General features: G+C 38.1%; 1 protein-coding gene across 1 annotated transcript in view; it reads right to left on the reverse strand.

Annotated features, from left to right (window-relative positions):
* SORCS3 (sortilin related VPS10 domain containing receptor 3) overlaps positions 1-24,113 on the reverse strand; it is a 535,825-nt gene that overhangs the window by 10,604 nt on the left and 501,108 nt on the right. Inside the window, exons 22-25 of the mRNA XM_087932777.1 lie at positions 17,011-17,123; positions 13,659-13,790; positions 9,673-9,772; positions 8,335-8,440 (exon numbers count right to left, since the gene is read on the reverse strand). Coding sequence (XP_087788903.1) covers positions 8,335-8,440; positions 9,673-9,772; positions 13,659-13,790; positions 17,011-17,123 — 451 coding nt within the window. The remainder of the gene's footprint in view (positions 1-8,334; positions 8,441-9,672; positions 9,773-13,658; positions 13,791-17,010; positions 17,124-24,113) is intronic.

Below are 24,113 nucleotides of genomic sequence, written 5' to 3' on the forward strand. Positions count from 1 at the left end.
AAATATATAAAGATGTATTTTTTTCTTATTATATCTACAAAATGATTTTAGGATAGATTTGGGATGATAATATGAACTGTTATAAAATAAACTAAGTAAATTATGTTTATCTTGTAAAACATGAATGAATAAAAGTATAGTCAAATGATTGATTAATAATGATACCAAGGTATTTAATTTTTTATTGAAAATATGAAATTATATGCAATGTAATTGTAATTGAAGACTACGAAATGGAAGCACAAAACAATTTGTAAACCCACCGGCACACTGTATGTACACATATGGAAGATAGCTTGATGTTTTTATGTTTTGTTTGTTTATGTTTGTTGTTAAAAACCAATAAAAGTTAAAAAAAAAGTTGTAACACAGCAAATGACCCAGGATATCACAGCACAAGACCAAGGATACTACAGCAATAAAACTCACAGGTCATCACAGAACCCATTACCCAAGCCATTACAACACAGGAGGCTAATGGAAAAGAGATCACTACAAAACAAATGAAGATTACAGCACAAGATCCAGGATATCTCCACAATAAAACTCATAAGGCCATCACAGAGCCCATTATACCAACGTCAACTCCATCAACCAATTAAGAGGCAGCAGAGCAGCCAACCAGCCCAGCACACTAGCCCCTCCCACACCAGTTTTTATAGAGAGACAGCAGCTCGGATCACACACTGCTTGTACTGGCACGAAGCCGAAAGCACCAGCCTGAGGATGGCAAGTGGGACCTCACTGAAATGTCGCCAAGATACTCTTAATCTGACACAGGAAAATACCCAAACACACCTAGACCTACATACCTGTACCCGTGAAAATCTACGAATATGTGTGTGTGTGTGTGTGTGTGTGTGTGTTCTTAAGTTTTCATGGGTACTTACATGTATGGTATTCAGCTTTGTTCGGGTATTTTCCCACGTCATTGTAGTTGTGCTTTTAAAGTTGTAGCAACATTTCAGAAGCCTGATGATGGCAGATGAGATTCTGCTGAAACGTTGCTACAACTTTAAAGCACAACTACAATGACGTGGGAAAATACCCGAACAAAGCTGAATACTATATATATATATGTTATTATATATATGTTATTATATATATATATATGTTATTATATATGTTATACATATATATACATATATAACAAAGCTGAATAACATTTATATTTATGTATATATATGTATATGTATATGTATGCTAGTAATAGTTCTTGTTTACTTTCACACCCAGATGTTGAGAATTAAGCTAATAGCCACCAGTTCTACGAGACATTGAGAATTCTGTCCCCCATGTCTAGTCCAATTTCCCTTTACAAAAAATCCCATCAACAGCTAATGGAAGTGACTCCCTAGTTTAACTCTGCTATCAGGCATAATTATCTTTGTTGGTGGCAACACTGGAGATATTGAGATATTTGCCCTACTACAAAAAGTAGGTACTTCTACAAAATAATAAGTTATCGCTTTTATGTCCAATTCCAAGAAGGACTGAGACAAGCAAATTAAGGAGCCGTTGTCAAATTCATGTCTCTAATATAAGCCCTCTTTAATTATTTGACTGAACTTAAAAAGAGGTGCAATTGAATGCACATGTATATATGAAAGAGGGGGCATGAAAACAAGCATGCCTACCATTTTACATCTTACCATACTGAATTTTTTAAGGATTCATAATTTTCAAGAAAGTTTTGTTCATGTTCAAATTATCATAACTAGGGTTCCTGCTCAGAATATTCTGCCCCTGGATTTTAATTTCATATTCAGCAATGAGGAAGATTAACTAGCTGGATTGTGACATTTATATTACTGTTTATGAATTGACTGTTGTCTGCAATTGGTTAAGACTACTTAAATAAAATGTTTATTTTTGTTTGAAATATCAAATTTCTATCCCCAAAGTTATTAAGCCTGTCCTATCTCACTCAGTGTCCTATCAAGTACCCACTACAATGTATGGTGTTCTGCCATTATTTGCTCAATGCAGAGTTGAGAAATATTAGGTGAATATTCTGCTTATGGAGAAACACTCCCAGTTCTATCAGCCATAACATTAATGAAGCATACTAGGATTTGAACCTAGTATCTATAATTTAAACTTATGTTTGGCACAGATAAAGCTTTTTTATTAAATTCTTATTTGGAGCTGTGCATTACTAGCAGAACTTCTTCAGCAGCAAGGAAAAAATGGAAACACATAGATTTAAATTATCTCATTTAAATGCCCGATTCCCCTATTCCTGCCACACCTTTCTTTCACAGTAAATAGGTATTCTATAATCTTCCTCTTTGTCATATTTTCTTCTGGCAGTTGGATAGAGGGTTGCTAAGAGGTTTGTTGCAGAACCTTAGTAGCCAAATGAAATGTTAAAAACCCACTGAAATATATTATAGATTTAACAGATAATCAGAGTTAGAAGGGACCTTGTAGGTCATCTAGTCCACCCCCCCGACCAAGTGGGAGACCCTACACTATTTCTGACAAATGGCAGTCCAATCTCTTCTTGAAAGTCTCAAGTGATGGTGCTCCCACAACTTCCAAGGGCAAGCTGTTCCACTGGTTGGTTGTTCTCACTGTCAGAAAGTTTCTCCTTATTTCCAGGTTAAATCTCTCCTTGTTCAGTTTCCATCCATTATTCCTTGTCTGGCCTACCGGTGCCTTAGAAAATAGCTTGACCCCTTCCTCTCTGTGGCAGCCCCTCAAATGTTGGAAGACCGCTATCATGTCTCCCCCAGTCCTTCTCTTTACTAGACTAGCCAAGCCCAGTTCCTGCAACCATTTGTTATGTTTTAGCTTCCAGTCCCCCAATCATCCTGGTTGCTCTTCTCTGTACTTTTTCTAGAGTCTCAACATCTTTTTTATAATGTGGTGAACAAAACTGGATGCAGTACTCTAGGTGTGGTCTTACTAAGGCTTTAAAGAGTGGTATTAGTACTTCCTTTGATCCCACTGTTATAGTTTCTTTTTGCGTGAAGACGGGTACAGAGAAGGAGTTAAGTAGTTCTGCTTTGTTTCTGTTGCCTGTTACTTCCTTGCCGTCTTCTCTCTTTAGTGGACCGACTGTTTCCTTGATTTTTTTCTTGTTATTTATATGTTGGAAGAAACTTTTTTTTTATTATCTTTGACTTTTGTTGCAAGTCTTTGTTCATTTTGAGCCTTTGCTATCCTGACCGTCTTTGCAGATTCTGGCTATCTGCTGATATTCTGCCTTAGTTGTATGTCCTTCTTTCCATTTTTTGTACTTGTCCTTTTTTTCTTTCAATTTGCCAAAGAGATCTTTGTGTGGCCATGCTGGTTTCTTCTTGGATTTCTCGTTTTTCTTTCGCAGTGGTGTTGTGCTGGTCTGGGCTTCTATGATCAAACTTTTTTAAGTTTCCCAAGATTCTTGAGCTGTTTTCCCTTTTAGGATTTTCATTCATGGAATCTTTCCCAAGTTCGCTCTGAGTTTATTGAAATCAGCTCTTTTAAAATCCAAGACTCTGGTGTCATTATGTTCTGTTGCTTGTGTTTCTGTTATGTTGAATTCTAGTATGATGACATGGTCATTCTCACCCAAGGTTCCTGCAGTTTCAACTCCCTCTATCACTTCTTCTCTCTTTGTAAGAATTAAGTCCAGTGGCTGTCCCTCTAGTTTCACCCTCTACCTTTTGGACAACAAAGTTGTCAGCTAAGAGTTAGGAACTTATAAGTTAGAACTTATTTGATTTTCACTTGGTGCAGAATTAGTTTTCCAATTGATATCAGGATAATTGAAGTCTCCCATTTCTATTGTTGTGTGTTTCCTGCATATGTTTGTTAGTTGGCTGGCAAAAGGGGACATCTATTTTTTCTGCTTGATTGGGTGGTCTATAATATACACCTATGGCCATGTCATTCTTTTTTTCTTTTATATTGACCCATATGCATTCTAGGAGGTTTTCTTCTTTGGTTTCATGCATTTCTGTAGCAATATAGTGGTCCTTTACATACAGTGCAACTCCACCTCCTCTTTTATGGGGTCTGTTTTTTTTTAATAGTTTGTATCCTTCTACCAGTATGTTCCAGTCATGGGTTTCATCCCACCAAGTTTCTGTTATTCCAACTATATCACATTTACCTTCATGTATTTGTAGTTCGAGTTCACCCTGTTTGTTCTCCAGACTTTGTGCATTTGTATATAGGCACTTGAGATCTTTATGTCTGACACTGTGTTTACTGTCTGCATAACCTGTGTTGTACCTGCCTGCTCCTACTTCCTTGCCACCTGTTTGATTAGTGCATATAGTATGGCACTCACTAGTAAATGCTTGGTTTTGGTTGGCATCAAGGTTAATAATCTTACCTGCACAAACATCTATTTTGCATGCACTGGTATCCTTATTAGTTTTAGGTTGCTGGGGTCAGAAATGTTCTGAATCCATTAATTCTCTGCTGTTCAGTTTAAATGTTTATCTAGGAAATCTGTGAATTTAATGCCAAGTAACTCAGTCCCTTTCTTTGATGGATGCAAACCATCTCTTTTGTACAGTTTTTCATTAGACCAGCTGCAGACATCATGACTAATAAAACCAAAGCCTTCCCTTTTACACCACTCCTTTAGCCACACATTAAATTCTGCTATACACTGCCCTTTCCCTTTTTGTTCCTTGTATACTGGTAGAACCTCTGAAAAGATAAGCCTACAGCCCATATTACTAAGCTCATACCCCAAGCTCTGGAAGTCTTTCTGAACAGAAAGTACATCCTTCAGGGATAGATCATTTGTACCAAGATGTATAATAGCATCAACATCACAGCCCTTGCTGGCATTCTTGACTAGCTTAAGAATACGCTTCCTGTCTCTGCTGGCAGTAGCATCTGGTAGACACCTGACCTCTTTCAAAACCTCAGTATCCTTTCCTAAATTTACACCCCTTACAATTGAGTCCCCAACCAGAAGGTGGCTTCTCTTTTTGGATGCCTTGCTCTTCTTGTGTGACTAGTGTGTAATACCTGATTCACACTTTCTCCTTTCCAAAGTAAGTTCTTCCTCTAGGACCATGATCCCCGGCTTACTTGAGTTATCATTATCACAACTACCTTGACCTATCACTTTAGTGTCCCTATTAAGATCAGCAAGGGCATTGTATCTTTTATGCTGGGACACAGCAAAAGCTTTGTGTTTATGGTCCACAGCTCTCACCCTGCCAGATCCCATGGTTGTCCATACTACCCTTTTCCTATAGGATCTTTGTGGTAGTTGGGGCTGGTAGCACAACAGCTCAATAGATGGCTGGTTTGGGCACCTAATTTCTGCTTGGAGAGCACAGATTAGAGATTTTAGATAGGTAATCTGTCCATGTAGACTGGTAATTTTTTTACAAAGAGGACAGTATCCAAGTTTGAAAAGTACTACGAAAGACAGCCATAAAAAAAGTATTACATTGAACTAAGCCGGTCATTTTGAAATAAAATAAAACCACAATCTCAAGCGCACTTACCCTAAATGTCTTATTGGTATTCTTGATTTATAGTTATGTGATTCGTACGACATTAGGGCCGCTATCTTTCTCCTTTCTACTCATCCTCTGCTTCCTTCACAAGCAGCCAGAAACTCCTCCCACAACTCTGGGAATTTGAAATGCAATGGAAGCAATTCAAACTGCCTCTCTCTTTTCTACTCACCCACTGCTTCCTTCACAAGCAGCCAGCAGTTCCTCCCACAACCTCTGGGAATTTGAAATGCAAATACATCCTCTGTCTTTAATGTCCTTGCCCAAGGAGTGGCATGGTTTCACCTTCCACTCGGAAGATTGAAAGTTCAATCCTGGGTAGTAGCAAAAGTTTCTCTCTTAGGGTGCAAAATAAAAATATCTGCTGAGAATTCCATGTAAGCATCAGGAAGGGAATCCAGCCAGTAAATTCTTAGCTCTAGACAGCCACCCTGACTCTACTCCAAATTATACAGTCATAAAAAGAAAGAAAAAGTTCTTGCCCAAGCAATGGTAACTTCTGGAAGATACACAGTTATCTGAAATACAACTATGTATCTTCTGAAACTTGGGTTCAAAATTAGGCAAAATATAACTTTTCTCCTGTTACCACCCACTTTTTTGTATCCTTATCTATATTTTGGAACATGACTCAAAAATACTACCTCTTGGTAGTCCTGGTCTGAAAACTCTCAGTCTGAAAAGTTTCTGCAGCACTGGTCTGCATAGTGGAAATATTTTTAATAAGAAGCACTGCATTGATATGGATAACTGCATTCTAAACATTACATCCTAAATTATTTGCATTATGCAATCAAACTACTGATCAACTATTCATTGACTAGGCTTAGGGTTAGAGTTTATTTGTAAGTTAGCAATAAATCTAATCTTCCTTCTCATTTCTGGGTGACAGCACTAACAATGACAAAGAGTTATGAAACATTTTACCCATTAGACATGTACTATGAATGAATAAGCAACTATCATTGCATCATATAATTAAATAGAAACAATCTAGAAAGACCATGTGACGCCCCATTATCTTCATTGTAAAGACTGTTATTGATGGCATGAATCATTATGATAAAAATAAAAATGTAGTTAGGTTTGTGATGAATAACTTCATTATTTCAAATGTGGCAGATCCTTGTAAAGTTCCAGCCAGATTTGATAACCTTCTGCAAGTGCATTTTTCATTAAAAAAAAGATAATTATGTCTGTTTTCTGCATTTTGGCTCAGTGACCTACTGAAGTGTTAAGTATATCATTGTTTCATCCTGGAAAATACTTGAAAATTGGATTAAATAGGTATGAAATTCATATTTTCCTAAGAAACATAGTATGTAGCTATAACTGATTTGCTTCAATGAATGAAATGTTGCAATTTACATATATTCCCCAAATATTCATAAACTATGATGATTAGATATAAAATCTGTATGCACATATACAAATACTTCTACTATCTATAGTTAAAGCCCTAAGATGTCTTGATATTGTGAAACAGTAGTCATTTATGGAATTATAATTATACAAGTTTCCCAAAATACACCATCTGAAAAATCAACAACATGAGGAAATTCTGTTAGCTTGTTTGGGCAAATAACAAATATTTTGCTTCCTGAAATGATAATGCTGGAGTCAATGCAGTCTATCAGTCAATCCATCATGCTCTCAGCAAGCAAAAATTGTGCTGGTTTTGAGAACCGAGATAATTCAGTTCCATATTGACAGATATTTCAATGGAAAAAGCAATCAGCTCCATTGAACTTCTTTCATTTTAGTAGACAGGGTATTGAGATGTAGGTGATGTTAACAACAAATCAGTAATAACACTGATTCTATCAAAATGTATATAAATCCCAATGTACTATATCTATATGAAAACATTTTATAACTGTTTTTTAAATAAGCAACACTACAAAACCAGGAAAATGTAGATAAGAGCAGTCTGAAAAAATTATATAATGTTATATGAAGTGACTTCTGCTTAAAGATATAAATATATCTTCCTAATTTGCAGAGCAGTCTGAGAAGAGAGAAGTATTTGATGTCAGTAGAAAATCCAGTCCATTAGCTAATGGACACAACTGAGTATGACCCAGAGGTTAAAAACAAGTTCAACTCTTACCATTTCCAAATTTATAATTATGCTCTGTATAAATGGCTCTGCTACTTATATTTTATGTGCTAATTCTTGGACTCTGGGTATTCAGCAACCTGTATACCTGTTAAATCTATGATGATAGAAACGATTGAATGGAAACCTATACATTTAGAAGTTTATGCATTTAAACTTGATATTGCTAATTTCCATGATGTACATATGAAAATTAGAGGTAATAATAATGAAATAGTAACAAAGGACTAAATGAGCAGCAGGTACTAATCAGAGGCACAACCAGTTTTATTGATTAATAATAAACAGTATTTTACTACTGTATCTGAAGAGCGCAAGAAAAACTGCAAAAATGCTTGTCCCCTTGAAGTTACAGTGTTGGCACTCATTATTGAGATATTATTGAGACATAACTTGATGAACTGAGGAGAATTGGCTCTGCCGATAATGGCTTCAACAATTAGTTCAGAATGTGTACATTACTGTTACCTAAGTTTATAGGATTAGTGAAGTCATACATTCATTATCACAGTATACAAGACTGATGCCCATACTTGTAATGAATGTCTTGAACTCATCTTTGCTTCCCTCCCTTGAGTAAAGAATCTCCAATTCTCTCTTTCCCATATTTTCCTGAATTCTTAAATACATTTATAGGAAAGTCAGCTGCATTGTTTTGTTTTGTTTTGTGTTGTGCTGTGTTTTGTATTGTTTTTTTTTTTAGCAGATTTTCTGGAATAGCAGAAAGGAGTTCTAACATACCTTTTAAACTTGTAGATTATAAAAACAGCCAAGCCGACAAAGACCACTGAGAGCAACATCAGCATTGCAGAGCTGCTGTGTCCAGCACCAGTATCAACAAGAGGTGCTGAGGGGATAGAAAAAGATCATATTATACATAAGATGAAGTCATTAAATGTATAGATGGCAGGATGTATCAGTCTTGTGCCTTTGCTGCTGCTAGGTTACTATCATTACCAAGATGTGTGTGCATATTTATATTTGTCTCTGTTTGTGTGCTGTAGTCAAGGGTATGGTGAAGAATCAGTACTATTCCCTTGGAACCCTCAAGGTTCCAAGTAGCTCCATAATGAAAAAGAAACAGCAGGTTGCCTAGTAACTAAACCATTTCATTCACTGCATGTGCTCTTTTTGTATCTGCTCCCTGTTTTGTGGTCTCCGTTTGATATATTACAACCATGCTGGACACAGCTGCTAATCGGGAACAGTGTTTGCAAAAGACTCAAGTCAACGCTTTTTAGACATGACTTTATCATAATGTTGGCTGTAGTTTTTAATGCTATGCAGAAAACAAATCCTTCATTCTTTTCTCACTTTTCATCAATTTGATGAAAGAGAATTGCTTTCAATTATCAACTATCCTTTTAGTTTTGAAAAGCCATTTCAGCCAAGAACAAATCATTTCCTATCCCCCCACTTTAATTTTAATATGAAGTCACCATAGATATACTTTAAGAAAACTTTATATTTTCCCTTTTAAAAACTCTTAGTTGTCATGATTACTTCTTAAGGGAGGAAAACTAAATAAAGTTTCCGTTTTTTTCTGTTCTTCTTTTACTAGGTTGTAAAAATAAAAGTATGGCTGAGTTTTAATTGAAGGACATAGAACTGGATAAATAAATATCTTGTTTATGCCGTAGTCATGTTTTTATAGACAGACTATTTCATTCCTACTGAACATCAATCAATACCACATTAAGCCTTTTCAAAAACAACTCTTGCTCTCTTTGAATTGGGTACCTAAATTGTTTTATCCCCCAATTAAACCTAGATTTATGACTAGGGATTTCTCAAGCACCTCCCTTTTCATTTTCTTTCAACTGAAACATATTTAAATGACTCCTACTTAGATTGGATTTCACCCACCTAGTGCCTTTAAGAGGTATTTGGACATCTTCCAGAATACCTAACAAGCTTTCCTGAAAGTTCGCTAGAAGTTCAGTACCAATTTGTCCAAGAACAATGCCCAGGATCAGTATGATAACTTTCTTTAGTTTTTATTTTCTTTCCAGAAAAATATAAGCTATTCATAAGATATTATATTGTGTTCCCTAGATCTTTTGTCCTCTGCCAACTTACCTAATGTTAACTGAGTGACATAAACAATGATTTCCACATTGGGCTTCAACTCAAATTGAACCAGGTTCTGATTTAGAGCACTGAAAAGGATTTCAACAGCCTGTGGACAGGTAGAAGGAGACACAGTTAAATATTAATAAACAACAGCAATTAATACTATTTCTTACTGGCATATGTGTGTTAACAGCAAAATAATTCACCACATTAGTTTTTTCTAAAATCTGAATTATTATATCAATAACACATAAAAGAATCCTTTTATGTGTCAGAATAATCCCAAAACATGAAGAACGGGGGGAGAGACTTCTGGAAGTAACGCTGTTGGACTTGAGAGTGGAGTGGGAAAAAATGGCTTTCATAGCAATTACATTCCGTTTTTTAATTACTAAGTTATTGCTGTTACATTATTTATCAGTCACATAAATATATTTTTAAGATTGCATTTGGAACAACCTAGAGCTGCAGCAGATTTAGTTCCAACTGTAATTCTCTCTTTCTCTTTCTCTTTTTCTCCATTCATGCACACTTACTTACATGTGGGTCTGTGTGCACGCACATATGCGCGCGCACACACACACACAAACACAAATACAAACACAAAATAATACGGCTTGTGCTTTTGCTTTCAGAAAAACCTAAGATCAATGTCCAATAATTTTAGAGAGAGCTACGAAAAGTATGAATTTGTCAATAGGGATTTTGGTAAGCTTATAACTTTTGAATTACCCATTAGGTCCAGTGAGTTCTAACTAAATGACAGAAATGTAATAGCCTTCTTAGGGGTTCAAGGGCATTTTAACCACTATAAAGCAGGAGTTAAGGCACAATATGAAGACATTATATGAAAATGTCCCTAAAGCTACATTTAAATTTTGCTAAATTATTAACACAGCATTATTTCTTTGACAACTGTGTGTCAGAGAAATGGCAGCTTGCCAAAAGGGAACACAGTTTTTTCTGCAATGACCTTGGTAGCAGAAAACTTCATGAAACAAAAGTTCCCTTTTCCCAAATCACATTCATTTCACTTTATCATGTAATTTCATTTGAAATCTTTCAGCTCAACATTTATATGAACAAATGTAATGTATATGTTATGGATTGTTAGACACCCACACTTTTTTAGCAGGCTATCAGCAAGAGTAATGAAATTTGCTGTAAGGTCCCGTTATAAGATTCGCTCCTCAAAAATTTAAAAAAGGACATATCTGATTACTAAAATGTTGAACTGAAACACAACTGATTAAAAACTGAGGAAGGAAGATGTTTTCACTTGGAATCAAAGAAAGGATATGACAGATAAAGTACATCAGTGGAAAAATCCTTTTCTTCAGTAAACTTCCTGAAAGGAAAAGTCTGGGTTAGAGCATAAAGGCAGTCATTCAGTTCCCTTGGTCCCATGTGAGGATAGGTTTAAAGATCAAATCTGGCACCTTGAAGTGGCTTAGAACAAATGAAATAGGAGCCAATTAATCTTGAAAAGCACTTGTGTGTGAGGCAAGAAAATCTTAAAAATTAAAGTACCCTATGAATTTAGTTGTTTTCTGAAAAAAAGATTTTGACAGGTATAAGCTAAATGCAATGTACAAAGACTGGGAAAACTGCACCTGCTGAAATATTGTATTCTACATAATTATTCCAAATACAGTATGTTCCATTAAATTTTGATTATATTAATTACAATAATTGCCTGATACAGTTGGCATGTCAGAAACTTGCTGGATTGGTGAAAATCAATTTGATACAATTATATTTGTCTATAGAAAGGACAGAGGCAGTATACTGTGACGGTGTTCTGTATTTCAAAGAAGTCAAGGCATGATTAAAATGGAAAACGGAAAAAAGAAAGGGGAAAAAATGGAAGGAAGTTAAATAACTGCAGCTCCCTTCAAATTAGAGCTATATAGGCAAAAAATGATTGGACTTTAGAAAAAAATATTGAGCAAACAAGAGAGCTTTTATTTAATCCAGAGTTGGGCAACCCCTTCTGTTGCTACTCACTCATCATGGTTGCTGGAAATCAATTGCAACACTTTCTACTATTTTGGTAAAGGGAAAAAAACAAACAAATAAGCATGGAACTTTAGTGTTAAGCAAAAAAGAAAACTTTTGGTTACAGTCTCTCATTCACCTAGAAATTAATTTTCTTGAAACAAGATAAACATACTTTTCAGGCCACACAAACTTTTAATGTAGGCAAAAAGGAAACTTTAGCATCATAGGGCCACAACCACAACCACAGTCACTTCAGTCTCAGCTCCATGAAAAAAAATAACGGCTAGAAGAATTATCATTCAAATTTAATTAAGTGTGGCCAGTTCTGACTTAGGGGAATTTATTACATTACTATACATACTGCATTCTACAGCTAATTACCATTTGTCTTCTATCCCATTGATATGGTACAAAAAGAACTTGAATGTTTTGTTGCAACTCAAAAAGCAATCTTGAATTGGTTGCCTATTGCTTTAGGATTTCTTGCACTGTGATTTAGCAACTACCTATCTAATCAAGTATATGTATAAAGATGAAGAATTAAAATCAGGGGGAAAAACATCAACAGTTTGGAATCATGTTGAAGTAATTTGCATCTGATGCAAAGTAGGATGGAGAAAACATGATGATCCTTATACTCAGATTATTTCAAGCCATATCAAAGGCAGCATAGGATACAACAACAATTCTCTTTAACTTGCTGGTGTTTATGAGCATTTTCAATTATGAGTTGGAAGAAGGCAGCAAGCAGAGGATAGTTCATACTTAGATAGGGCTGTTAACTGTTATTCAGAGTTGTAATAACAGGAATATAAATTATAAACCTAATGATAGCAATAGCAATAGCATTTATAAACCACTTCAAAGTGTTTTACAGCTCTCTGTAAGAAGTTTACAAGGTTGGCATATTGTCTCCAACAATCTGGCTCCACATTTTACTGACTTCAGAAGGATGGAAAGCTGAGTCAACTTTGAGCTGCTCAGAACTGAACTCCTGGAGTGAGCAGTGAGTTAGTTCTGCAGTACATATTCTAACCACTGCGTCACCACAGCTCTATTCATGATGAATGGATGAGTGATATATTTCTTCTTACATGTTTTATCTGGGTCCTAAAACCATCTTTATAGTCTCTATCTCTTAATACTTTCATTTGTGCAAGTATGGAATTGGATTTCTTTCTCTCAAGCGTATATTATGTTTTTCTGCTTCTATACTCTTTAATAAATCTCTTTAGTAACTTTCTATTTACTTAGTAGTATCTTTGCATAGAGAGCCAATTTGGTGCAGTAGTTAGGCAAAAAACTGGAAATCCGTGACTTTTAGTCCTGCCTTAGCCACAAAGCCAGCTGAGTGATCTTGTATGAGTCACCTTCTTTCAATCCAAGCAGGCAGGCAATGGCAAATTACTTCTGAAATCTTACCAAGAAATTTGTAGGACATAGGAGTTAAAAATTGTTTTAAAGGGACCAAAAAAATCTTTGCAGAACAAAGATGTGGTAACAAGAAAATAAAAATAATAATTTGTATTGTTTCTACTGCATGTTTTTGTGTTATACTATATTTTTAAGCTGACTTAAATTATTAGATGCAGATTTTAAAGTACTGTGTTTTAATTTATTACAAATTCACATATATCACATCTCATGACATGTCCATCAAAATGTTTTATAAATTGTTCTAATAAGAAAGCATATACTCAGAAAATCTACTTGATGATTTCCATTTTGGGGTGGCTGTCAATTACCAGTTTAAAGACAAAATCAATATTTATACAGAAAGTTTGGCAAGCTTAAACTTTCTAGATCAGTGTTTCTCAAGTTTGGCTACTTGAAGATGTGATAATTTCCTAGCCAGTGATGCTTCTGAAAATTGAAGTCCACACATCTTCAAATGGCCATGGCTGAGAAAATCTCCCCTAGATTTGAAATGCTCTTCAGTTCAGAGCCAGTTTAAACAGTTACATAACCACCTGAAAGAAGGAAAACCCCACCTGCTCCAAATCATCTTCACTATCTTTCCTTCTCTCTGATATGTTTTGATGTGGTAAGATGAAGAGCTCTGCAGAGGTAGGCAATCCAGGGAATACTGCTACAAGAATTTGTTCCTTGGGTATACCAGTCACCTAAGCAAAGTGAGAAAATAAAAATAAAAACAGGATTCTTTAGTACATGCTATTGCTACATCCTTAGTATGTAAGTCATTTAACTCTCAACAAACTAACAATGGCAGAAAAAAAGAGGTTGTGAGCCAAATATACACCTAGTATATTTAGTGGGTAAACATTGCACAAAAGCAGACCTGTTTTCATATTTGAAATAATTTCAGAATTCTTGCTCTATAATGAGTAATGTTATGCAATGACAATGATAAGTGATGTGAATAATATTCTGGTTTTGCTATATGATGTTCTTGGAAGACTTGTATGTGTTAAGTTAGAAAGATAGAATGACAGCTTAATGTTCCTTAACTTAGCAATGTTAAGAGAACAAAAATCACTCTGTTTTTGGAGAAGCAGTGGGCAAATGGTGTAGAAAAGGTAATACTATTAAATAAAAAAAAGGAACACCATATAACTTAGCACTTGATACAACAGAGGAATGCATAGCAATATATGCTTGTATAATTTTTTGAAAATCCCTTTTTATAGTACCAATAGAGTTGTTTTCATTTCATTCAACAATTTATGAAAGAAAACATTTAATGTAATAGTTCTATATATAACATACATCTTCAAAACAATAGAATACATTAATGGCAATAAAATACTATTTGACTACATCTACACGTAAATGTGTAATGAATACTATTCTTTTATCTTATTTTGAATAAATTGAATCAATAACTTTATATCTGACAGGTCCTATAAAATATTCTGAATTAGTGAATATTCTAGATCCATTTTTAGGCCAAATAACATTAGTGAACATGCAATGGCCCCATAGAAATCTCAGTAGTGTGCCTCAATAATGTATCTCTTCTTTCCAGTTTTGGACTTGATAAAACTATCTCAGTCACACAAAATACTTTTTTTTGAAGCTAAAATTAGGAATTTCAACAGTATTAGCATCTTTCTCTGCTCATGGTAGTTTGCAAACTGCAATTCCCTAAAGCTCTTTCCAAGTATAAAAAATGGTAGGAGAGAATAACAATTTTGGAAGACCATACTCTATATTTTTGCGACTATCTATCATGTCTGTCTGTCTGTCTGTCTGTCTGTCTATCTATCTATCTATCTATCTATCTATCTATCTATCTATCTATCTATCTATCTCTGTATCATCTACCTCTATTATATATACCCATCCTAATCAGGACTAATCTATACCGTATTGAAAGAGATATACATTCCATTGTTACATTTCAACCCTTGATGCCATGTTGTCTGTCTATGTGTGTGCCTTTCTCTGCTTCTCTCTTCCTCCCTCCTTTCCTCCTCCCTTTTCTCTCTAACACACAATAAAATTTATTCTAAAGATAGAATGATCTGAAACTCATTAAAGAGAACCCTAATGTTACTCATGCAAAATCCTTCTGCTTTTTTTAAAAAAATACATCAAAATGCATGGCTTCGGCTACATTTAACTATTAAAACGGAGACTACAATTTTTCACAAAAGTGTTTATTGACTGCAAAAAAATCAGTATTCTCTTAAAAGGAAATATGATAAGTTCTCTTTAATAAACAGAATTCATAATTTGTCTCTTATTATTTTGATTATCTAATTCTTAGGAGAAAAGGAATTTTCTAGTATAGATTTACATTGTACATGGGAATTATATTTCATTCTGTTTTGTATTTTAATATGGCTGTCAATCATTTTGTAATTTGCTTTAAAAAGAAGTATCAAGTGGATGTGAAGAATACCCTGAATAAAAGCAAGACGCACAGTATACTATTTGAAACAATGCTGAAAACATTTAAAAATCAAGCTTGAGCTGTCTGCTTCACAATGAGAGCTTTAATATCAGCCACAGAAGTCAACCACTAACATATCTGTCCTGACTAGCTCTGTAAACAGCTTCTTATATTTTGAAAGAATATGAAGAAAGAATAGAGAGCAACATGTTCATAGTAGCCTAAGAGAGGATTTCTAAGCAAGCTAGATTTCAGTTACCACAATACACTGGGCTAAGAAAAAGAATATGAAATGTATAGCCTGGCTGTAGATAAAATAAGTCTCAATATTGATATGAAGACATAAACTGGAGGGAACCCAGAAATCAAAGAAGGGTAAAGAGAAATAGTCTTGGTTTAGGAAAATTTTGGGATATTGATAATTTCCACACGGATATCTCTTTCCTGGAGACTTATCCTCACATATTTTCAACTATTTACCCTGCCAAAGCTGAGGTGAAAAAAAAAAGTTTACTGCCTTATGGAGTGCTTATGGCTGATCTTATGGTTGTGGAAAGATTTGATCAGTACACTGAAAGCAGATGTTTTTAAAACAACAGAAGCAAGTTTACAAAAAGAAACGCTTTTTCATATTCTTTTGTAATATAGCAAGAAAAAAAGTAATTTTCAAAGCTCCTCTATTTTCTACTGGGAAAAGCCAGAGAATGCTTTTCTTTGTCTTTTTTTTTTTGCAACACTAAACTTGTTAATCAGGATTTCATTGTATATCTTTTAAGCAGAAGAAACAGAGTAAATTGAAAAACCATGTGGAAGATTAGGTGCATTTATTTGTTTATTAAAAGCCTGCATAATAATGGCAAAAATAATGAAAAAGTTCATACTTTTAAAAAATGAATGAATTTATATCTGATGAATTAAAAACAGACACTGTGTATTGCAGTATTTCTATACTATTTGCTAAGGTGGAAGACATAGAACATAATTATAAAAATGAACTTAAAGATAGCATCATTGTGTGAGTCAATTAAGCTGTATTGATCATGAAGACAGATAATATATCCATCTTGAATAACAAACATACATGCACAGACTCAGCAATTAGGGATTCAATGGAAAAATTGTATATTATAATTAATCCCTCCTAACATTTTATATACAAAATGATTGCATCTTCTTATCATCAAAGATTGCACAGATAATACTTCAATAACTGTAAAACATTTTAGTACTAAGAAAACAATTTAAAAACAGAACAAAACAAACATCTTTAAAAAAACAAATCTGGGTTTGTTGGGTGCTGAAAAGTTTTATATAATATTTATCTAGGTAACTGCATGTGTGTATCAGAATGATAAGCCTAGCTTTATCAAAGTTATGGTATGTAATTGAAAATTATAATCTCCTTTCCTGAATTGGGCTTCTAAAACTGTTCAAACTTTAAGAAAAGTATGCTTATTATTATTTGGTAGATTTCCCTAGGTACTCACATGCACTAAAGCTGCTTTGATGACTCGGCCAATGTCTTCTCTCCACTCTGGGATATCAGGATTGTGATAATCCAAATTGGGTGAAAATGATAATAACTGAGACTGAAAATATTCTGCAAAGAAAGAGTGACACACTAAAATTTCAGTACAAACTATTAAGGCTGATTACATTCGAATGGTTAAAATGCATTCATTATAAAGTCATACAACAAAGTTCTACATATAGCTAAAAGAAATCTATAGAAACATATATTCTCAGTAATGTAAAGCATATAAAATATCTTGTATGTTTATTTGTGTGTGGGTGTTGTGTATACGTGTGTGTGTGTGTGTGTGTGTGTGTGTGTGTGTGCATTTGTAAATATGAGTGCTGTGCATATACTGCACAATTCTCAAAATCATTTTTGTTCAAGTGAAAATTGACATTCTTCTCAGATGCCAAAAGTTGTTTCTACTATGTAAAGCTTCCACATTAAATTATTATATATTTAATAAAAATGTTTCTGATCTCCCTTTAACTTTCCAGTAAACTATGTGTTTCTGTATGTTCTCCATATATAGAGAAGATTCTATTCAGTATAAAAATCATGTGTACATAAACTCACAACTTTTCATACAAAAGAATTTTAATCACCTTCCATACAAAAAAGTAGTGATGAATAATATTCATAAGTAAATACAGACACTTTCTCATTAATGCTTTTTAAACATCACTTGGACTTCACCTCGGGATTTGACTAATTTTACAATATTGTTTGCTTTGGAGTTGGGTTCCCTTGTTTCCAGCTCTGTTCCTGTTTCATTTCCTTGATGCAATTTTACAAAAGTGATTGATGGTTCATTTTTTCTATGGATAGGCTCTTACCTCATTTCAGGTCCCAATTTATGGGGTGAGGCCATTATTGCTCTTCCCTCCCCCACTGTTTCTACAACTTATGTCTTCTATGTGTGAGCTAGAATTTATTTCTGATCATCCAATCCAATTGTCACAACTACAGGCAAAGATTCAGAGACCATTGTTGTGAGGCAATTGTCTAAATTGTTGTTTAAATTGTCAGCATGCTACCATCTCATTATCAAAACTAAGGTAGTAGTAAGTTGTTTAGCTGACATTTATTGTATAGTATCCTATAATGCTCAGGTGATATTTTTTGCTCTCTCCAAACAATTCCATTGGTAAATGAGCGCAGACTGGATCACGATTATCCTTGTGGGTTTTCTGCATTGTAATGACAGCATATGTGAATACAACGTAAAATGGCTTCAGACTGTTTTGTGAGGCACTGGTATGGGAAGAATATCTTTGGGATACCTTGAACATAGGATGGCACCCTGTATCCCAGGAGGATTCTGAGAGGAGTCAATTGAAAAAGAGAGGGGGAAAAGGGGGCGAGGGTGTAAAACTTAAATAAGAGGCATAAGTTGACAGGAGATTTTTTTAAAAAATAATTTTGCTAAGAAACTAAAAGAAAGGTTGAAATAAAAAGCAGGAAGTTAATCGAAGAATGGTATAAATCCTTTGTGTGACATTTGTCTCTTGCCTAGCATTCTAAACTGTTTTTATTTCATCAATATTGTTCAGCAATAAAACAGGACCAAGAATAAGTTGAGCAGCAGTTTCATAACTAGTGTTTTCTTCTATTGTATTTGACATGCTTTGTGGTCCACTGAGCACATCCTTAGTACTAGTAATCTGTTTTCCAAAAGCAAAGAGATAACCTGTTTGTTAGGTTTATGTGCTGCCATGACTACATAATGCAGAACAAATCAGATTAAGGTAATGACAGACAAATCAGGGTACAGCAGTTCCCGAGACATGAAGAAATCACTCCCAAATTAAATATTTGCAGTAGAGCAAGGCTAATTTAAGTGGGAGACAAGTTTTATGTCTCAAAAATGGACCATTTCTCTGGACAAAAGGTTTATTTGGCTTTTAGTAAGCTTCTTGCTTATTTGTTTGCTTTATTCTTCATCTTTACTGATAGTTCTTCTCATTATCTCCTATTTTTCTCAAATACTTCATTCTATTTTTGAAGATGTTTTTATATGTTTATATATTTTTATATTTTTATGTTAACCTAATTAGGGCTTTAGAAGTAGAGATTCTGTGGCCTGATCTGATACTAATGACAGTTCAGATAAGCAAAATCCAAGACTAAGACCTCCAAGTATTCCAAACTTTGAGTACAGGCCCCAAAGACTTATCACCAAATTGTATGTTTTAACAGGACAACCAAAGAAAGCTATTTAATAAATAGCTGGGGAATAAATCATTTTAATTATATTTAAATAAGTAATGTTAATGTTCATGAAATAGAAATGAAGTTTAATTTCTCTCAGAGATGTGATCCAAAAATACTTAGCCTATAAGGGAGTGCATGCCCCTTAAATTCCCTCTATATTTAGCAATGTGCGCAAAAAGTAACTGTTATGTCCTGAGGACTCAAGGAGTTCTCACTCAGGTCCACTCACTTTGTGTGGGCGTTATTCCCCCATTCCCATTGGTCAGTTCTCCCCAGCAGCCAGCTATAAAAGCAGGCTGCGGGGTCCAACTGGCTGCTGATTGCTGCGAGCCAGTTCCAGGCTTGGCAAGCACGGTCAGCCCTTTATTTGTAAAATAAAGTACTGTTGCACTCATGCTCTGGTTCAGCCTCTCATTGCTCAAACTTAACACTGGCGACGAGGATGGGATGGCTACCAGAAGCACCTTGCAACCGCTGAGTCAATAGCCACCGATCTACAGCCCAGAGAGAGCGATCGGCTGGCAACAAGGAAACGCTGATCCGCAGCCAGAGAGAGCGGTCAGCTAACGAAACGAGCGATCAAAAAGAGCAAACGCAGATCCGCAGCCAGAGAAAGCGGTCTGAGTCAAATAGTTAGAAGCGTCTGTAGCCGCTTGTTAGCCTCGCTACGGGAAAGTGAAGCGCTGCGAGCCGCAGCCGCTCTGCATTGGCGCGAAATTCAAACGGGTGTCATTTGAATTTCGAGCCAGTAGGAATCACAGCACAGCGCTGTAGAGAGTCACTAACGCCCACTTTTTTGGCGCGAATCAAGACACCTCCAACGGCTAGCAGCCAACATGGTAACCCAGAGAGAGAGAAAGAGAGGGTAGCAAAAAACCTCTCCAGAGCTGATATCACTAGTAACTCACGAGCGTTCGTAGTCCCAGAGAGATTTCTCCCGCAGGTAGCCCAGCCGTTCCAGCACCATGGGTTCCAATCCAGTATTCCCGGCGTTTAAACCAGACGAAGAGAAGTGGGAATCGTATAAGAACCGTTTCAATCATTACATCGATGCGGTCGGCCTGTCGGATGCGGAGAGCATCGGAAAAATCCTATTTCCTAATCTACTGCGGAGCCACCGTTTACGATACCGCTGCAGCACTCGTGGCGCCGAGAGAATTAAAAAACGTTCCGTGGTCCGAGTTGCTTGAGATCCTCACAAACCACTACGCTCCCAGGCCTTCACAAATCGCCAGGAGGTTCACGTTCCGAATGAGGAAGCAATCAAGTAAGGAGACCATCAACCAATATATGGCCGGCCTCAGAACAGCAGCCCTGCACTGCGGGTTTGGAACATACCTGGAGGACATGCTCCTCGATCAATTGGTTTGTGGGGTCAAGGATCTCAACCTACAGAGGCGACTGCTAGCTAAAAGACCTCAACCTCGCGCAAGCGTAGAGGAGGCCCTAGCAGCCGAGCTAGCAACAACCTCAGCCACCGAAATTCAGGGCCCAAGCGCCAAGCTAGCAGCGTTCCCAGTCCATTCCGAAGAGGTGGAAGCGGAGGAAGCCTACAACGATGAGAACGATGTCCATCGCCTCACCAATGACAGACGGTCGCAGGTAGGGGCCAAACAAGAATACACCGGTCCACCCAAGCACATCACCCTGTGCCTAGCCTGTGGGGGATCACATCAAAGGGCCACCTGCAAGTTTAAAGGAGCCATTTGCAACAACTGCCATAAGAGGGGCACATTGCAAGAGTCTGCCAAGCCCCCAAAGCGCTGCACAAAGACCCCGTCCTCGCACTCGGGACCACAGAGGCAAGTATTAAACTGTCGCACGCACCGCCTTGCCAGGCGTACTTGCCACTCTGTTAGTAAAATTTCTCTCTCCGTTTCCCTAGAAGGTAAACCGTGCCACATGGAGGTTGACACAGGGTCAGCGCTCTCAATAATCTCGTGGAACACCCTCAAGAGACTCCACCCCAGCCTATCTACTACCCAGCTTCAGAGATGCCAGTTCGGTCTGAAGGACTACCAGGGGAAGGCCATTCCCGTGATCGGCAGAGGCAAGTTCTTTGTCAGTTTTAGAGCTTTTAAAGGCCACCTACCTCTAGTGGTAGTTAACGGCAATCTACCCACCTTATTGGGGCTCGATTGGTTTCCCCACCTCAGCCTAGGGTTAACAGGAGTCCATGCTGTCTCAACCTCAGACACTGACTCCTTATTCGCTGACTACGCAGATGTGTTCAGCGAGGAGCTGGGGTGTTATAATGGAACCCCCATCTCGTTCACCGTTGACCCCCAGGCAGTCCCAATCAGATTAAAACCACGGAGAGTTCCATTTGCTATTCGACCAAAACTAGACGCTGAATTGGATAAACTACTAAAACAAGGGGTCATTGAGCCAACAGATTTCGCCAAGTGGGAGACGCCCATTGTCACACCCCTCAAAAAAGATGGTAGCCTGAGAATTTGCTCGGACTACAAGACAACAATCAATAAATATTTACAAGTTAGCGCCTACCCCGTGCCCGTCATTCAGCACTTATTGCACACATTCGAACCGGGCAGTATTTTTGCTAAATTGGACATGTCTCAAGCATATCAACAGTTCCCTGTTGATAACCAAACAGCGGAACTTCAGACCATCGTCACTCACAGGGTGCCTTCCGATGCAAGCATCTCCAATTTGGCGTAAGTGTTGCCCCGGGTATTTTTCAATCCCTCATGGAGCGGATTTTACAGGGCCTCCCTGGTGTAGTACCCTACTTCGACGACATCTTGGTCTCGGCCAGGGACAGACCCCAACTCTTCCAGAGAGTGCGAGCAGTGTTAGAGAGGTTCAGACAGCATGGCCTCAAGTTAAAAAAAGAAAAATGCGCCATTGCCACTAGACAGGTGGACTTTCTGGGTTATAAAATTGACGCCTCTGGCATTCACCCCTGGAGTCCAAGGTCAGGGCGATCCACGAAGCTCCCACACCGACCTCCAAAACGGAGCTACAAGCTTTCTTGGGACTCCTAAACTTTTATGCATCCTTTTGCCCCATAAAGCCTCAGTAGCCGAACCCCTACACAGATTACTAGACAAAAAGTCACCGTGGCACTGGGGGCACAAAGAAGACCAGGCGTTTAACGCCGTCAAATCACTACTTACGCCAGAGGCAGTGCTCATCCAATTCGACCCCAACCTTCCTTTAGTACTGGCAGCAGACGCATCCCCTTTGGAATTGGGGCGGTCCTTAGTCACCGACTCGCCAATGGCGCCGAGGCCCCCATCGCCTTTTCTCCAGGACGCTCTCGGCCACGGAGCGAAATTACAGCCAAATAGACAAGGAAGCCCTAGCAGCTGTTGCAGCCGTGAAAAAGTTTCACGAATTCCTTTTTGGCCACTTCTTGAACTGGTCACCGACCATAAGCCCCTCCTGGGCCTATTGGCCGGCGACAAACAGACACCTCAAGTCCTCTCCCCTCGGATGACAAGGTGGATGCTTTTCCTAGCGGCCTACTCATACAAACCTATCCACCGCCTGGGCAAAACTCTATCCCACGCTGACGCACTCAGTCGCTGCCCCTTACCCGCTCCGGCTGAAGACCCAGCTCCTGTCAATGCCATTTTTGAAATCACCCAGTTGGACCTGCCCATCACCGCCCTTGACATCGCCGCCAAAACCAAGGCAGACCAAACGCCGCCCAGGTGCTCGACTGGGTGAGGAGGGGGTGGCCGGGAGGCAATGTTGATAACAAATTCGCACCCTTTAAGACTCGCATGCAGGAGCTGTCCAGTTTGCAGGGTTGTCTACTGTGGGGCACTCGAGTGATCATTCCGACCTCGCTGCGTACCCAAGTCCTGGAGGCGTTGCACGAGGGACACCCCGGCATTGTGAGAATGAAGGCGTTGGCACGCATCTATGTGTGGTGGCCGGGTCTAGACGAGGACATTGTCAATTGGGTAAGTTCCTGCAGCATTTGCCAGGAATCCCGTCCTGCTCCCCCCATCGCCACCCCTACCAGATGGGAGAGCGCCAGCGCCCCTTGGTCTAGAATCCATATCGATCTGGCCGGCCCCGTGCATGGAAAGATGTTCCTAGTGGTCGTGGACGCTTATTCCAAGTGGATAGACGTGGCGCAGCTATCCACGACCACCACACTAGCAATCACCAACGTGTTAATGCGCCTGTTCGTTACCCATGGACTACCCGACTCCTTGGTCTCCGATAATGGCCCACAGTTCGCATCAGTAGAATTCAGCCGTTTTGCAGCCAACCTAGGCATTCGCCACATTTTCACAGCCCCATTTCACCCTGCGAGTAATGGGTTGGCTGAAAGGGCCGTCAGGACCACCAAAGAGGCCCTCGCTAGGTTTGGCAGAGATGACTGGCACCACAAACTCTCACGGTTCCTGATGAGCCAGCACTCAACCCCTGTGCAGTCACCAATAAGTCCCCAGCGGAACTTCTGATGGGCCAGCGCCTGAGGACTGTATTAGATAGACTGCACCCACAATACTGCCCTGACTCTCCCCTCGCTTCCACTTCGGGGTTAGACATTTTATGTTACAGGAGCCGATATTCGCAAGGAATTTCGCTGGGGACCCACTTTGGATTCCGGGCGAGGTCATCGCCGCCACCGGGCCGAGATCATATAGAGTCAGGCTGGAGGATGGTCGCATCTGGAGGAGACACATAGACCAACTCAGAAGGCGCCTCAGCAACCTCGCAAACAAGAATCCAGAGTCTCCAGTCGAAGGGGAACCGTCCCATCCGCCACACAGCCACACCGCACCCAGTGACCAGTCTGCGCCAGCGGTCGCCCGGTCAGCTCAAACTCGGACAACAGCGCCCAGAGAGTTGATCAACCGGATCCAACCCACGAGA

This window comes from Pseudonaja textilis, chromosome 4, assembly GCF_049901715.1.
Source record: "Pseudonaja textilis isolate UNSWEBS1 chromosome 4, rPseTex1.2, whole genome shotgun sequence".
Classification (NCBI taxonomy): Eukaryota; Metazoa; Chordata; class Lepidosauria; order Squamata; family Elapidae; genus Pseudonaja; species Pseudonaja textilis.